Source organism: Candoia aspera, chromosome 1 (assembly GCF_035149785.1).
Source record: "Candoia aspera isolate rCanAsp1 chromosome 1, rCanAsp1.hap2, whole genome shotgun sequence".
Lineage (NCBI taxonomy): Eukaryota > Metazoa > Chordata > Lepidosauria > Squamata > Boidae > Candoia > Candoia aspera.
In genome coordinates this window covers 224136524-224153651 of record NC_086153.1, presented here as the reverse complement: position 1 = coordinate 224153651, position 17128 = coordinate 224136524, and the positions used below count along the sequence as shown (strand labels likewise).

At 43.5% G+C, this 17128-nt stretch overlaps 1 protein-coding gene across 1 annotated transcript in view; it reads left to right on the top strand.

Annotated features, from left to right (window-relative positions):
• The window catches only part of MARCHF4 (membrane associated ring-CH-type finger 4), a 127117-nt gene that overhangs the window by 97066 nt on the left and 12923 nt on the right, over nt 1-17128 (top strand). The window contains exon 3 of the mRNA XM_063292510.1: nt 10322-10514. Coding sequence (XP_063148580.1) covers nt 10322-10514 — 193 coding nt within the window. The remainder of the gene's footprint in view (nt 1-10321; nt 10515-17128) is intronic.

Here is a 17128-nt window from a genome sequence, read left to right as displayed (position 1 = left end):
ATACACTGAAAGAAATAGAGAATGACTCCTGAGTTGTAAGCTCAAAGTTATCTCCCTTGCATGTTAGCTTGATGGGAAAGATTTAAGATACAATACTAGGAAGATGGTGTTTGTTGCCTTAACAATTGAATATGTCCACTTCTCCTCCAGTGAGAGACAGGGAGGTTGTGTCAGGGTTGGAAATACAGTAGAGCTACCAGGCCTAGCCTGCAAGCACTCAGGTGACCATTGGGTGGCAGCAAAAATGAGGCTATTCTTATTGCTTTGCTGCCATCTGCTGCTCAGATACAGTAGTCCTACTAGGAACGTGGGGAGGGAAAGGGCGATTTTCACCTCCTGTCTTGTGGTTGTGTCTAGCACAATGGGGAAGAGGTAATTACGAATCTTGATTTTATGTTGTAGTCCATGTAACAATCTATTTTTTAAAAAATTGTCATGAGTACTGATGGCGAGCAGGAGGGGGCCTCTATCCAGGGGGGAAAACGTATGCGTAGTACTGAGGAATTAAGCAGCCATTCAAAGAGACACAGATCAGACCTGCCTTAACTTTTGGGGTTTATCTGTCTGGGTTTTTCCCACGCTTCTTCAGTTTGTTAGGATTTTCTGTCTTATGTAGCAGTAATAAACACTAGAGACCTATTCCTCATCTCAGCGTGATTCCTGACTGTTAGGACATCAATCCTAACAAACTTCTACTCCCATTGAAAGAGGGAGGAACAAAGAAAAATAAAGGAGAGACATTTGGGAAAATGTCTTCGGAAAACCAGGAAATTCGGCAGGCCATCCAACAATTGGCAGCAGCATTGCAACAACAACACCAACAAGCAGATCTCCAGATCAACACATTACAAGCAGCCATGCTACAGCAGTTACAACAACCAGCTCCGATTAACCCACAACTGGTGCCAGCAGCAGCAGCAGCAGCAGCAGCAGCTCCGCCAGTAGTCTTGAGATCCCAGGGCAGTCTACCAGAGAAGTTTGGAGGAGAAGCAGGACAGTTGAGAACCTTTCTCACACAGTGCACAATGTTTTTTGACAGCAGACCGGCAGAGTTTCCCACAGACAGAACCAGAGTCACCTTCATTTTAAGTCTGCTAAAGGGCCCAGCAGCCAAATGGGCTATTCCCATGGTGGAGAACAACAACCCTATTCTCAAAGACTACCAGAATTTTCTGGCAGGGTTCCGAGCACACTTTGACAACCCGATCAGAGAGGTCACTGCCAGCCGGGAAATTCGGAAGCTCAAGCAAGGCAACAAGAGAGTGGGAATCTACATTGCTGATTTCAAGCTGCTAGCAGGAGATCTGGACTGGAATGAGAGTGCCTTGAAAGACCAATTCAAACAGGGGCTGGATGAAGAAATTAAGAATGAATTAGTGTGCCAGGGAACACCAGCTACCCTAGAAGCCTTATATCAGTTGTCTGTGGTCATAGATGCCAGGCTAGAAGAGCTCAGACAGATGCAGCCAGGGAGAGGCAGGGACCTCAGGACACTTCCAGGATTTCCAGCTGTCTCCGCAGCATCTCCTTACTCAGGACCAGAGGAGCCGATGCAGATCGGGGCGAGCAGGAGGCTTACTTCCGAGGCTCAGAGACAGAGAAGGAGAGAGAGAGCCCTCTGTTTCTACTGGGGAGTCCAGGGGCACATGGTGAGAGCTTGCCCAGCGAGAGGCCAAGCAAATTCCGTAAGAGCCCCAGGGCAAGCAGCAGAACCAAGAGCCACCTCCACCTCTACTTCCAACCAGGGAAACTCCGTCGGTCTCCCTCCACAGAGCTCAGCAGGGAGACCATCAATCAATTAAGAAGGGCTCATTCCGAGGATTCCAGGCATTCCTTTTACTACTTACCAGTCATAATGCACGTAAACCCAGAGCACCAGGTCAAGCTAGAGGCCCTCATGGATTCTGGAGCTTCCACCAATTTTATTGATGTACAGACTGTTCAAGACCTCAACATCCCGACCATAGAATTGCCACGTCCCATAGAAGTGGAGACCATTGATGGCCAGCCCCTCAAGGCAGGGCCGATTAGAAGGTTCACAGAACCTTTGCAACTAACAACAGGAGACCACACTGAGTGGATCCAACTTTATGTTACGGCATCACTTAATGTGCCTATAGTCCTGGGCACACCTTGGCTGAAGATCCACAACCCATTGTTGAACTGGAGTATGGGAGCAATCTCCTTCCCAGCTAAGGAATGCCAGCACCACAAGATTCAAGCCGCTCTCCTCTCTCCAGCAACCAACGAAGCCATGGAAGCAGGGGGGGTCCAGTTGCCAGCCAAGTATGTGGATTTTGCAGACGTTTTCAGCGAACAAGAGGCCACAGTACTACCCCCCCCCCATAGGGACTGTGATTGCACCATTGAGTTGATACCAGGAGCCAAGATTCCAGCAAGGAAACAATATCCCATGTCCCCCAAGGAACTAGCCACCTTAAAGGATTACTTGGATTCTAATCTCCAAAAGGGTTTCATCCGACCATCTACTTCCCCAGCGTCTGCTCCTATCTTCTTCGTACCAAAGAAGCCTGACCCGTTGACACTGGCAAACCAGGAGGCACCCATGAGAGTAGTCCACGATTTCAGTTCCCACAATAAACTCATGATAAAAGAAAATTATCCCCTCCTGCTAATATCTGATCTGCTGGATTCCTTACAGAAAGCACACATTTTTACTAGGTTGGACCTCAGGAATTTGTACGATCTGATCCGGATGAAAGAGGGGCATGAATATCTGACTGCCTTCGATACCAGGTTTGGTAAATTTGAGTACCTTGTTTTGCCCTTTGGCTTGTCTAATGCAGGAGCCATATTTTCCCGATTTATGAATCAAATTTTATCTGATTTACTAGATAAGTATCTAGTCATTTCTTCAGCAAAGGATCGTTACCTTGTCATGGTCCTGGAGCTTGAGCACCTCAATGATGCCATGAGCTAAACCGTGAAGGGCCACCCAAGATGGGAAGGTCATGACAGAGAGGTCAGACTAAAGGCGATCCCTGGGGAAGGTAATGGCAACCCACCCCAGTATTCTTGCCATGAAAACTAAATGGATCAGTACAACCAGAGATATGTCGGTATACCATCAGAAGATGAGACCCCCAGGTCAGAAGATGGTTAAAATGCTACTGGGAGGAACAGAGGATGAGTTCAACTAGCCCCAGACGTGATGACGCAGCTAGCTCAAAGCCGAAAGGACGGCTAGCGGCCGACGGTGCTGGTGGTGAACGGCGAATCTGATGTTCTAAGGATCAACACACCGTTGGAACCTGGAATGTAAGATCTATGAGCCAGGGCAAATTGGATGTGGGTATTGGTGAGATGTCAAGATTAAAGATAGACATTTTGGGCGTCAGTGAACTGAAATGGACTGGAATGGGCCACTTCACATCAAATGACCACCAGATCTACTACTGTGGACAAAAGGACCACAGAAGAAATGGAGTAGCCTTCATAATTAATAGTAAAGTGGCGAAAGCAGTGCTTGGATACAATCCAAAAAATGACAGAATGATCTCAATTCGAATTCAGGGCAAGCCATCGAACATCACAGTGATCCAAATATACGCCCCAACCACAGATGCTGAAGAAGCTGAAGTAGAGCAGTTCTGTGAGGATCTGCAGCACCTACTGGACAACACACCTAAAAGAGATGTTATTTTCATCACAGGAGACTGGAATGCTAAGGTGGGCAGTCAAATGACACCTGGAATTACAGGTAAGCATGGCCTGGGAGAACAAAACGAAGCAGGACATAGGCTGATAGAATTTTGCCAAGACAACTCACTCTGCATAACAAACACTCTCTTCCAATAACCTAAGAGATGGCTTTATACATGGACTTCACCACATGGACAACACCAAAATCAGATTGACTACATCCTTTGCAGCCAAAGGTGGCGGACATCTATACAGTCGGTAAAAACAAGACCTGGAGCTGACTGTAGTTCCGATCACAAACTTCTTATTGTACAATTTAGGATCAGACTAAAGAGATTAGGGAAGACCCACAGATCAGCTAGATATGAGCTCATTAATACCCCTAAGGAATATGCAGTGGAGGTGAAGAATAGATTTAAGGGACTGGACTTAGTAGACAGGGTCCCGGAAGAACTATGGACAGAAGTTTACAACATTGTTCAGGAGGCGGCAACAAAATACATCCCAAAGAAAGAGAAAACCAAGAAGGTAAAATGGCTGTCTGCTGAGACACTAGAAGTAGCCCAAGAAAGAAGGAAAGCAAAAGGCAACAGTGATAGGGGGAGATATGCCCAATTAAATGCAAAATTCCAGAGGTTAGCCAGAAGAGATAAGGAATTATTTTTAAAAAAGCAATGCACAGAAGTGGAAGAAGACAATAGAATAGGAAGGACAAGAGACCTCTTCCAGAAAATTAGAAACATCGGAGGTAAATTCCAGGCCAAAATGGGTATAATCAAAAACAAAGATGGCAAGGACCTAACAGAAGAAGAAGAGATCAAGAAAAGGTGGCAAGAATATACAAAAGACCTGTATAGGAGGGATAACAATATCGGGGATAGCTTTGATGGTGTGGTCAGTGAGCTAGAGCCAGACATCCTGAAGAGTGAGGTTGAATGGGCCTTAAGAAGCATTGCTAATAACAAGGCAGCAGGAGACAATGGCATCCCAGCTGAACTGTTCAAAATCTTGTGAGATGATGCGGTCAAGGTAATGCATGCTATATGCCAGCAAATTTGGAAAACACAAGAATGGCCATCAGACTGGAAAAAAACAACTTACATCCCCATACCAAAAAAGGGAAACACTAAAGAATGTTCAAACTATCGAACAGTGGCACTCATTTCACATGCCAGTAAGGTAATGCTCAAGATCCTGCAAGGTAGACTTCAGCAATTCATGGAGCGAGAATTGCCAGATGTACAAGCTGGGTTTAGAAAAGGCAGAGGAACTAGAGACCAAATTGCCAATATCCGCTGGATAATGGAAAAAGCCAGGGAGTTTCAGAAAAACATCTATTTCTGTTTTGTTGACTATTCTAAAGCCTTTGACTGTGTGGACCATAACAAATTGTGGCAAGTTCTTAGTGGTATGGGGATACCAGTCATCTTGTATGCCTCCTGAAGAATCTGTATAACGGCCAAGTAGCAACAGTAAGAACAGACCACGGAACAACGGACTGGTTTAAGATTGGGAAAGGAGTACGGCAGGGCTGTATACTCTCACCCTACCTATTCAACTTGTATGCAGAACACATCATGCGACATGCTGGGCTTGAGGAATCCAAGGCTGGAGTTAAAATCTCTGGAAGAAACATTAACAATCTCAGATATGCAGATGATACCACTTTGATGGCTGAAAGTGAAGAGGAACTGAGGAGCCTTATGATGAAGGTGAAAGAAGAAAGTGCAAAAGCTGGCTTGCAGCTAAACCTCAAAAAAACCAAGATTATGGCAACCAGCTTGATTGATAACTGGCAAATAGAGGGAGAAAATGTAGAAGCAGTGAAAAACTTTGTATTCCTAGCTGCAAAGATGACTGCAGATGCTGACTGCAGTCAGGAAATCAGAAGACGCTTAATCCTTGGGAGAAGAGCAATGACAAATCTCAATAAAATAGTTAAGAGCAGAGACATCACACTGACAACAAAGGCCCGCATAGTTAAAGCAATGGTGTTCCCCGTAGTAACATATGGCTGCGAGAGCTGGACCATAAGGAAGGCTGAGCGAAGGAAGATCGATGCTTTTGAACTGTGGTGTTGGAGGAAAATTCTGAGAGTGCCTTGGACTGCAAGAAGATCAAACCAGTCCATCCTCCAGGAAATCAAGCCAGACTGCTCACTTGAGGGCATGATATTAAAGGCAAAACTGAAATACTTTGGCCACATAATGAGAAGACAGGACACCCTGGAGAAGATGCTGATGCTAGGGAGAGTGGAAGGCAAAAGGAAGAGGGGCCGACCAAGGGCAAGGTGGATGGATGATATTCTAGAGGTGATGGATTCGTCCCTGGGGGAGCTGGGGGTGTTGATGACTGACAGGAAGCTCTGGCGTGGGCTGGTCCATGAAGTCATGAAGAGTCGGAAGCGACTGAACGAATAAACAACAACATCTAGTCATTTATCTAGATGACATATTAATATTCTCTGACGATGCTACAACTCACGTAACCCATGTACGTAATGTCTTACAAAGATTGAGAGAGAACAAGCTGTTCCCCAAGCTAGAGAAGTGTGCCTTTGATTTAACTGAATCACATTTCCTGGGCTATAAAATATCAACAGAAGGCATATCCATGGATCCTTCTAAGGTCCAGGCAATTCTCTCTTGGCAACCCCCCCCCCCCCCGACATGTGAAAGATGTACAAAGATTTCGCAATTTTTACAGGAGATTCATAAATTTAGTGACAGGGCTAAACCCCTCACAGAGCTTTTGAAGAAAGGGTCAAAATTCATTTGGGGGGAGAGAGAGCAAGCAGCCTTCGAAGAATTTAAGCAACTCTTTGCATCCCAGCCACTTTTAAAGCACCCTGATCCCACGAAGCAATTCATAATGCATTCAGATGCTTCCAGTATTGCCATTGGGGCGGTGTTATTGCAATATACAAACAAAACCAAGAATACATTGCTTCCTTGTGCCTTTTTTTCACTCATGCTCTCACCAGCAGAGAGAAACTATGATTTTTTTTTAACAAGGAGTTGCTAGCAATTAAAGCAGCATTCCAAGAGTGGAGGCACTGGCTAGAAGGTGCAACCTTTCCTGTGAAAGTTTGCACCAATCACAAGAATTTACAGCTTCTACAAAACACCAGATCCCTCACCCCACGCCAAATCAGATGGAGCCAGTTTTTCTCCCATTTCAATTTTGTTATTTCTTATGTTCCCGGGGCGCAGAACCGTTTGGCAGATGCCCTGTCTCGATCCATTCAGGCAACCCCTGCTACTCACCAGGAGGTCCAGGCTACTATATTACAACCTCACAACTTTTAGCAGTCTATGAGGGGGAACCAGACAGAGATTTTAGCAGCAGGCAGACAAGCAGAGGACCTATTTATAAGAGTCAGAGCTCAGCAGCAACAGGACCCATATGCCAGGGCCAGGATGGATGACCTCCAGAGGGGCCTGCAAGACACTGCCTCCCCCTTTAATGTGGAGGCAGGAATCCTCTGGCATAGTGGGCAATTATACATTCCCCCCTCATTGAGGGAAGAAGTACTGAGACTTTGCCATGACCATCAAACGGCAGGCCACGAAGGTGTTTTCAAAACCGTCCATAGAGCTCTGAGAGACTACTGGTGGCCTAAGATGACTGCAGACATAAAGGGTTACGTGGCTTCTTGTCATACCTGTAGACGAGCCAAGCCTCTCCCAGGGAAGCCCACAGGACTCTTGCAACCCCTACCCACCCCCAGTAGGCCTTGGAATACAATCTCCATGGATTTCATCACTGAATTACCTCTGGTCCAGGGGCTGACTTCCATACTAGTGGTGGTGGACCTTTTCACTAAAAAGGCGCATTTTATCCCTTGCAAGGGCCTCCCATCTGTGCAAGCCACAGCGCAGTTGTTCATGGACCATGTTTTTAGGTATAGAGGCATGATAAATCACTTGGTGATTGACAGAGGCCCTCAGTTCACTTCCAGGTTCTGGAGGGCGCTTTTTCCAGTCATTAGGGGTCCAGATCCACCTAACATCATCGCATCATCCGGCTAGTAATGGGCAAGCTGAGAAAATTAACCAATGGTTACAGCAGTACCTCAGGTGTTACACCACTTATCAGCCAGCCCTACTCCCCATGGCAGAATTTACATATAATAATTCTGTGCAGGCCTCTACCAAGATGTCTCCTTTCCAAGCACTCTACGGGGTTAACTCTCGGGTGTTGCCCACCTCCTCCCAGCAGGGAGCTGTTCCAGCCGCGGCTGATTTTCTTAAAGAGCAACAAGCCGCACAGGAGTTGTTAAAGGAGCAGCTGAACAGGGCAAAGAGTGCTTACAAGAGAGCTGCAGATGCTCACAGACAAGAGGGGCCAGCGATTGCAGTAGGAGACAAAGTGTGGCTCTCTACCAAGTTTTTGACCTCTACCAGGCCCTCCAAGAAGTTGGACTCTAAGTTTGTGGGCCCTTTCACTGTGGTACAGCAGATAAATCCAGTGGCTTATCACTTAAAGCTGCCAGCATCCATGAAAATCCATTCAGTCTTTCACAGACCCTTGCTAGCCAAGGACCCTCCCCCAAGTGCCTTACGATCGCAACTGCCACCCCCCCCACCTCCAGTAATTGTGGAAGGGGAGGAGGAATATGAAGTCGAGGAAATTCTGGACTCTAGGAGGAGGGGAAGGGGCATCCAATATTTAATACACTGGAAAGGGTACCCTGAGGAAGAGTGCATGTGGGAGAATGCCAGAGATGTACATGCACCAACACTGGTTCATTGATTCCATCAGCTTTTCCCTCACAAACCCAAGCCTCGCACTCTACCAGAGATTCCTCACTTGGCTGAGCAAGCAGAGGAATCCCAAGCAGAGGAGTTCGTAAGTTTGCAGCCCCCACCCCCGCCTGAAGCCTTGAGACCAGAAACAGAGGAGGAGGGAGGGCTACAGCCCTCCACCTCAGGCTTGCATTTCCCAAGGGGGAGGGGGGAAGAATCTTCCAATTATCTAGCTATTTTCCAGCAGCAGCCACCTGGGCCAGAAGCGTTATCAGACCTGGAGAGCAGCACTGATTCGTCCTTGGAGGAGTTTTCCTTTGAAGAATTTCCATCGTTGCCCAGTTCCCATGGGAGCTTGGAAGGAGACATAGACTCTTATCAAATCTCTGGAAGGGAGGGGGCTGAAATGGAATGTGAATCTGGAGGGGAGGGTGATGTCATGAGTACTGATGGCGAGCAGGAGGGGGCCTCTATCCAGGGGGGAAAACGCATGCGTAGTACTAAGGAATTAAGCAGCCATTCAAAGAGACACAGATCAGACCCGCCTTAACTTTTGGGGTTTATCTGTCTGGGTTTTTCCCACACTTCTTCAGTTTGTTAGGATTCTGTCTTATGTAGCAGTAATAAACACTAGAGACCTATTCCTCGTCTCAGCATGATTCCTGACTGTTAGGACAAAAATTAGGACAAAGAGTAGATAATGATTCCTGCAGTCTCTGCACTAAAATTACTGATGGCGCCTAAGCAAAAAGGGGCAGTACGTGACAGAATGGTAGATTGGCAAAGAAGCCGAAGGTCAAGGACAGAGAAACTGCCACTGTTTCAGCCTACTGCCTTGGAGTTGTTTTTTTTAATGCTCTCCCATTAGTACTTCAAAGCTGGGGTATTTTTTTGCCTGCGTTAATGGATGCTTTAATGGTATATTTGGGCTGCAGGATTTCCCCCAGATACCCAGGAAGTAGATTTCTTCTTCTCATTCTTCTCAGAATTAAGTATCACATATGCTAATAGATGAGCAAATAAAGAAAACTTTATTTTATTTATTTATTCATTCATTCAGTTGATAAAGCTACCCATCTCAAACAAAAGACTCTGGATTGCTAACAACAATTTAAAAAAACAGCAAGAACCAACAATTTTTTTTAAAAAAAACAGATAATTGGCAGACAAGATTTTTTTTAAAAAAATCTATACAGATATAATACAAATACTGCAACAAAATTGATTCACAGGCTCCAATAGACACTCTGACCCCAGGCCCAGGAACACCGCCATGCCTTTATGAGCGTGCAAAAGGCCAACAGGGTCAGGCTAATCGAATCTCCAAAGTTTGTCCCAAATGCTATTTCATTTCCTCTAATTTATATTTGTTTGTTTAATAAAAATAACTTTAATGATTGCTTTATGTTTGGATATCAAGGTGCTACAGAAGAGGTATGAATACTAAAATATATCAGAATATAATTTAACAAAATCATCGCCATTATTACCAAAATGAACAGTTCATTTTTTCATTAGTCTTTTTTTTAAAATGGGGTTCAACTAATTCCTAACCAACCCTTCAGAAACAGCAGGATAGAACTGTAGAAAAATGACTGTGATCCAAGTTTTGTAGGATGGGCAGGGAGCACTAATGCCTGAGGGATCAGCAGGGCAGGAATTAATACTGTCTTTTTCCAAATGCTGCAACAAATTCAGAATTGCCCTTTCTTCTGGGAGCTATTGCATAACAATGTAGTCCATTTTGTTTAAAGAGCTGTTACAGTCTTTTACAAAAATCCATGTGGAAATGTTATTGGATGCTAATTAATGTCAATTGATGCCAACGAATCAGGAACTAATTCCATTTATATCTCTTTTTCTTTCTGGCTTGTTTGTTGCTGCCTTCCTGTGCCCCTGCCCTTTCACAGTGGCAGGCCATTTCTCTGACCGTCATCGAAAAGGTTCAGATAGCAGCCGCCATCTTGGGTTCCCTTTTTCTTATCGCCAGTATCTCGTGGCTTATCTGGTCAACCTTCAGTCCATCTGCTAAGTGGCAGCGCCAAGACCTGCTCTTCCAGATCTGTTATGGAATGTATGGCTTCATGGACATTGTCTGTATAGGTGGGTGAATGAATCTCTCAGAGCGTGGGATGTAGCCAGTGGGATTCCTCTCCTAAAAGGCCCTGTGGAGAGCAATTGCTACATATGCTTAACCAGAATTGCCCTGTTTTGTAAAACATCTTAATTAAAGTAGACCAGCCAACTCCTCCACTACATGGCAGCTCTTCTTCTTGTCAACCATTGTAGGCCATCTAAAAATCTTCCCTAGAAGGAGATATACCTAAGCTTATCAATTCAGGGCCAAAGTGGATAGTCCCTAGTAGTTGGAATAACCTATAGTTTCTCTGTTAAATTCCATAAAATAAGATATAAAATAGTTAAGATTCTAATTTACACTACTGTCTTTACATACAGAAAAGCTTCGATATGTTGGCTTTGTTTGCGGGGAATGTACTTTTTAACCTCTGGTGTTTTAGGCAACAGAATGATATTTGTAAAAGTCAGACTGAATCCAGTAATATTTGATGCTGGAAATCAAATTCTGCTCTATTCTTCAGTTCTGGTGAAGGAGAGCTTTAATTTTACTCCTTCAGCACCTTACCAGTACAAGCTCTGATGCAGATGGCATAACTGAAGCGCAGTCTATTCTGATCCCTAAGATTATTGTACCTCCTCCACGCAGGAAGCATTCCTCTCCATTGAGGACATGGATTTTTGCCAGAAAGAAGTTTAACTCAGTGGCTGGATTCATTGGGTTCATAACTTTTCCTTTTTTTCTATGGTGGTTGATACAAATTGATCTGAATAACTGGGCCCATACATGGTGCCATGCTGAACTGAAACAAACCACATTTAAGCCTAGTATGGTGCATGAATCTAGCCATTTTCTTGCAAACTAGTATCTATCTAGTTCTTTTTTTGGAGCCTGGATGCCACAGAATTAAGAAAGCAACAGCAAAAGGTGGGGCCAGCTAAGACTTTGGGCCACCACAGAATAACAAGAGGCAACACATAATATGGCACTACCTCCCCTTACATCTGTAAAAGCTGATTTAGCAAGCAGCTGAGTCTTCTTTCAATTCTGGCAAGTGTTTTTCCCCACCTGGAGGTGAGACTAGTTTCATGGGTATCAGGCAGGCTGCACAGCACACAGTTTTCTCCCCCATTTGCCGCCTGCCACAAACTGTTTGAGCTGATTGGCCCATTAGGCAGCATGGCAGGGAGGAGGAGGAGGAGAGCTTCTTTCCAGTGGTTCTGCATGGAATGGAAAGAGGCAAAGGCTGTAGTAAGTGTGTTTGGTTGCTGATGGGAACACAGAGCACATGAGGAGGTGGCTAGTGGCTGCCAGGAAGTAACATGATTAACATAACTTTGATAAAGGAGGAAAGGCTGGAAGCAGCTGGTTAGCTCATCTGTCAGCAGGAAATAAATGTATGTTTTGATTGCATTTAAGAACTGGGTGTGATTTCATAATTTCCTTTTCATTTGATTGCAACCTTTATATGTTTTTGGAAGAGCATTGAAAATTGGATCACACAGTAAAGTTTTGCCTCGCATAGAGATGCAGCGGAAAATTATTTACTGATTTTTTAAAAAAATTATCACAAGCTGTTAAGAGATAAGACAATATTTTAATAAAAAAATGCATCCCAAGATTTGGTTCCATTTATAGTTGCCAGCAATGGAATCCTCATAGCAAGGTGTTTTAATTTGAAGTTATAGCTCATTGCTTCTGTTTCTAATTCCAGGAAACATAAAACATTCATTGCTATGTCCCAATGGACAAGGAAGTTTGGAAACTTAAGGCATCAAGGCTAAGCGCTTAATAGGCTAGCATATAAAAAAAAATTAATGGCAGTGTTAGAAAACTGGGGAAGTGTGCTGCTAACTGTCATATTGCCAAATTCTGGGACATGCATTTCTGATTTTTTTTTTACTTCTGAATGGCTTATATACAGTACAAAAAGGAGAGGAATTTTGGGGTATAGAAAGTCTCAAGCAGTTTGCAAGATCTCATTTGGTCAGCAGGACCATTGCTTCATGCCAGCTTCAAGAAGCCCTAGGAAATGGTTGTGATCCTGCCTGGGGATATAACAGGTAGCATACCTTCTTACTCTCTCAAGACATCCAAGAGGTGAGATGCAGGACATAGAAGGCTCAGCAGTGTCTACAGGGTGGGCATGGGTGTCAAACTGTCTGACAAAAGCAGCATTGCACCATTGCAACCCAAGACCTACTCCTTTTGTGTTGTGATGTTGCACACACATCAAAAAAATGGTAAGCTTGCAGCACAACACTGTTCTCATGATATTGACAAAAGCAGGCAGAGCTGCAGACTCCCATGTGCAGTCTGCAGCATCTAGAAAACTCTTAGCTGCTCACATGCCCTCATGGTGTCCTTGGGGTTATTCTGAGCATGAGAAGCTGACTTCTTAAAATAATGTTAGTGGTCAATGCATGTTGCATTTGCACAAATAAAGTCTCCTTTCTTGTCACTCCCAACGCACAATGGGTCCTTCCAAAGGTACTCATTCTATATGAAATTCTACTACCTAATTCCTGTAAAATATCTGGGAAAAGGTCATCAACTATTTTTATGCCTCTAATCCCTCTGAAATGTTGGCTAAGATCACAATGGATCCTATATCTCTTTTTATTGTTACCCTCACCCCAATTTCTACAAGTAGTACTGTAAGACATTCCAGTGGCTGAGTACTTATCTAGTTAAGTTTCCTTTGCAAAAAGTGAAGCAGAAATCTTTGGCATTCTGTATTTTACTTTAATATAGAGGTTAAGGGTAAAAGTAGACATAGTGAAAATCTCCAGGAGCCAGACAAAGAACACTGTTCCTACATCAGAACTCCAGAGAGCAAGGGGGCAAACATCACAAAATGCTATTCATTTACATGACCCAAACTCAGTTTTCCATCTTTTAGTTCTCTTGAAAATTACAGACTCAGCAACACTCAGCAACACTCTTGGATCACACCAGTTGGTCCAAGGGAAAGTCTGTTTTGTCCAATTCAGAAGATTCAAGTAACACTATCAATAACTCATTCAGCTGGAAGCACATCATTATAACATGTATTATTCTTTATCAAGTTAAAGATGTCTGATCTTCTCTATCTTTCTGACAGGTAGTCCATAGCAATTACAGTACAATGCAGGAAAAAATGGGATGATGGGGACACTGATCCAGAAAAATGTAGGCCTCAGAGTTTATTTAGATGGCCAATGTATGTAAATATCAGACACAGAATCCCTATGATGATTAAATTAACATTGGAAACATCCCCTAATCTTTTATGGCAATCTGTCAAACATCATTGTGAAAGACCAGGTTTATAGAGCACATTTTACAGTGGAAATGTGGGGCAACCCTCCACAAGGAAACACTGTATGAAAAGGAGGTTCCCATGTGACGAGCTACCATTTCTGTGCACCAAGATGCACATCCAATTGGGTCCTGTCACTCAAAGTAGAAAATTATGGAAGTGAGTGATTGCCTTGTTGCCTTAGCAATGGAAATAGATTTCCATTCCCTCTATCTGCAAGCAGCAACAGATTGGGAAGGAAATGCCTGTAAACACATTTGGATCAAATAGTGCATGAAATAGAAAGTTTCTTTTTTAAATGCATGGTCTTAAATAACAAAATGTACTGTGAAAATTTGTGGCATGTCATGGAACCACCTCAGGTGTGGACCTTTTTGAACAAACGTTGCTGGCTGAGAGCTTATGTACTGGCTCTTCAAAACAGGAATCCACTCATCTTGTCGCACGCTTAAGAGGAGATTGTATGGAAAGAAAGTAAACACAGACAGCTTTCTGAATGAAGAAGCTATGTTGGAATGCAGTTGGTGCAGCTGTCACAAGCACCTGCCCTAGAGTGCCTGTGACAAGCATGAACTGCAGAGAGCAAAGATCCATTTCCCAATGTAGCCAATTTGTCCCTAATGAGCAAAGTCAGGAAATAGATCTTCCTCTCTATAAATCATGCCTGTCATAGATACCCTCAGGCAAGTGCTTCTGACAATTGTACCACCGTATTCCATTTTTAGGGCATATCCATATTTACCATTTGAGCTGCTGTTCTCTTCTGCTCGTGCTGGTTTAAGCCATTTTAAGAAAATCCAATCCGGACTGAGACACCCTGCCAACATCTTTCAAAGTATTCAGTCTATGAGCAACCACATCCTCCCATTGAACAGGGAGCCTCTGCTGTGCTCTCTGAGAGCAATGGTCAGTTGCTTTCCTCCTTAAGGACAGACCTTGCTGGTCTCACATATACACAAATATAAAATGTATCTATTCAATATATATACCATATAACATGTATGTATACAAAGTTAAATTGAATCTATATATACCAAGAATCAAAATTCATATACTGTACAGCCAGGGATAACAAGCAGCATTAAAAATAATTCTTACTGCCCTGTTCCTTTGTCCTGTTTTTAGACGCCCGCCCTCCTTACAAGGAATGCTCAAATAGCAGGATAGCTATAATTCTTGCCTTGCTAATAGAAGGGGGCTGATTCAAAACCTGACAGAAGTGTTCTTAATGACTTTTTCCCCCTTAGCTTCCCCCTTTTCCTTGTATTTTCTTTATTCAAAAAAAGATGCAGTGGTGCATAGTTTCACTATTTTTCCAGCCATCTGAAGCAGAAGGGTTTCACCCGCAGCTCCCAAATAGTCCCAGGAACCTAGTCTTCCTGGGTGTTCCTTCTTCAGCAAAGGAGTCAGTGGATTGCTGGGCTTATAGCATGCTTCCAGAAGCTGAAGCATGCTATCCCAAATGGGCTGGAGCCCTCAAGGTGACGTAACACTGGAAACTGTATTTCAGAACTGGACCACAAACTAACCCCGCAGTTGGGGTGACAAGACTGGGAGATTAATAGAGGACAACAGTGTCTGTTTCCTCTCCCAGAAACAGTTGCCTGCTTGTTCTTGCAATGGAGCGGCACCCCTGGCCTCCTCAGCCTAGAGCCAGCCCTGCTTCAGGGAATGTCCTAGGGAAGTACATATATTGAAAAAAGAAAAAGCTTTGGCTGTTGTGCAAACTGGGCACAGTACCTCTCTGCTCATCATTAAAGCAGCCCCCCCCTTTTTTTTCCAGGCTTCTGCTTTAAGAAATTGTCTCCTTAAAAATAATGCAAGTCTTGAAGCAGCCACATCTTTGCATGGAAGCCTAGAAAAAAGCAGCCTTCTTTAGTGAAGAGCAGAGAGGTACTTTGCTCACTCAAGGCTAGAGCACTTCTGAAAGATTTTCAAAGTATGTACAGCCCTACCCTTTCCTCAAAGAGAGGTTCTTGATCAATCAGGCTCAGGAGGAAGAACTGTACAGCTGTCACTGCCTGAGTTGGTTGCCTCACTCTATCTAATGGAGGGACCAATCCAGAGCAATAATGTTTACTGTACATGCAAAAAAAAATCCAGATTCAATTGTTACCTTCTCCAGACTGGGCTGGGAAAGACTCCCACCTGGAGAGCCACTGTCACTCACTGAACTACACAGACAAATGGTCTGTCTTGGGAATAAGGTATTTTCCAAAGTTCCACTGGGATAATCTGTCTCAAGCTGGGAATTGCCAGCAAACAACGATCTGAGAGCTGTTGAGTGCTGAGTGAAACCAGTCATGCAATAAATCCAAAGACATCACTGTCTGACCACAGGGAACAGAAAAAGAGATCGATAGCCAATTAAAACTGATATGTGGCACTTGATCATTTGTGGCTTGATGTGAAGGGTAATTAATTGAAGAGCTGTCTTTTTGACATTTACAATTCAGGTTCTCGATCAAGACTAATGGTGGCTTTGTTGTAATGGTGCTTGCTGGTGAGTCTGCATTGTTTAAAAAGTCCAGGGCTATGCTAAAACTTTGGTGTAGAGTCCCCCTAACTTTTGCGTGTTGTATGTGTAAGGAGATCTGAGAAATAAGAGAATAAAATACCCATAGAATTGTTTTTAAAAAATAACATAGACAAACATCTTCAAAAGCTGCTGGTCACACCAGGATAAGATTGAATGCTGTCCATTATAAATAAACCCCAATAATGCTATTAAATCCATGTGTATATTGAAATAAAATGCCTCATTTTGACTTATGGAAGGGAGGAAGGAAATCCACATCCAAAGTTCAAAGGATTACTCTTGAATTTAATCCAGGTTCAGTTGTTTTTTTTTAAAAAAACTTAAATGATATTATGATGTGCATATTTGAAATAAAATCTTATTATGCAACTTGAAGGCACAACACAAAATAAAGTAAATATTTGAAATAAAATCTTATTGTGTAACTATCCATGTTATATCTACACAAGCTGGTCACTTAAGGGGAAAAAAAGGAAATACTGTATTTGCTTTTTTTTTAAATGACCAGCTTATGTAGATATAACACGGATAGTTACACAATAAGATTTTATTTCAAATATTTACTTTATTTTGTGTTGTGTCTTCAGTTCATTATTGATTGCTGATGGTTACCTGGACAAGTCCCTGCAGTTTTCTTGGCAAAGTTTTTCAGAAGTGGGTTGCCCTTGCCTCCTTCCAAGGGCTGAGAGAGAGTGACTGGCCCAAGGTCACCCAGCTGGCTTTGTGCCTAAGGCAGGACCAGAACTCAGGTCTCCTGGTTTCTAGCCAGGTGCCTTTAATCACTACACCAAACTGGCTCT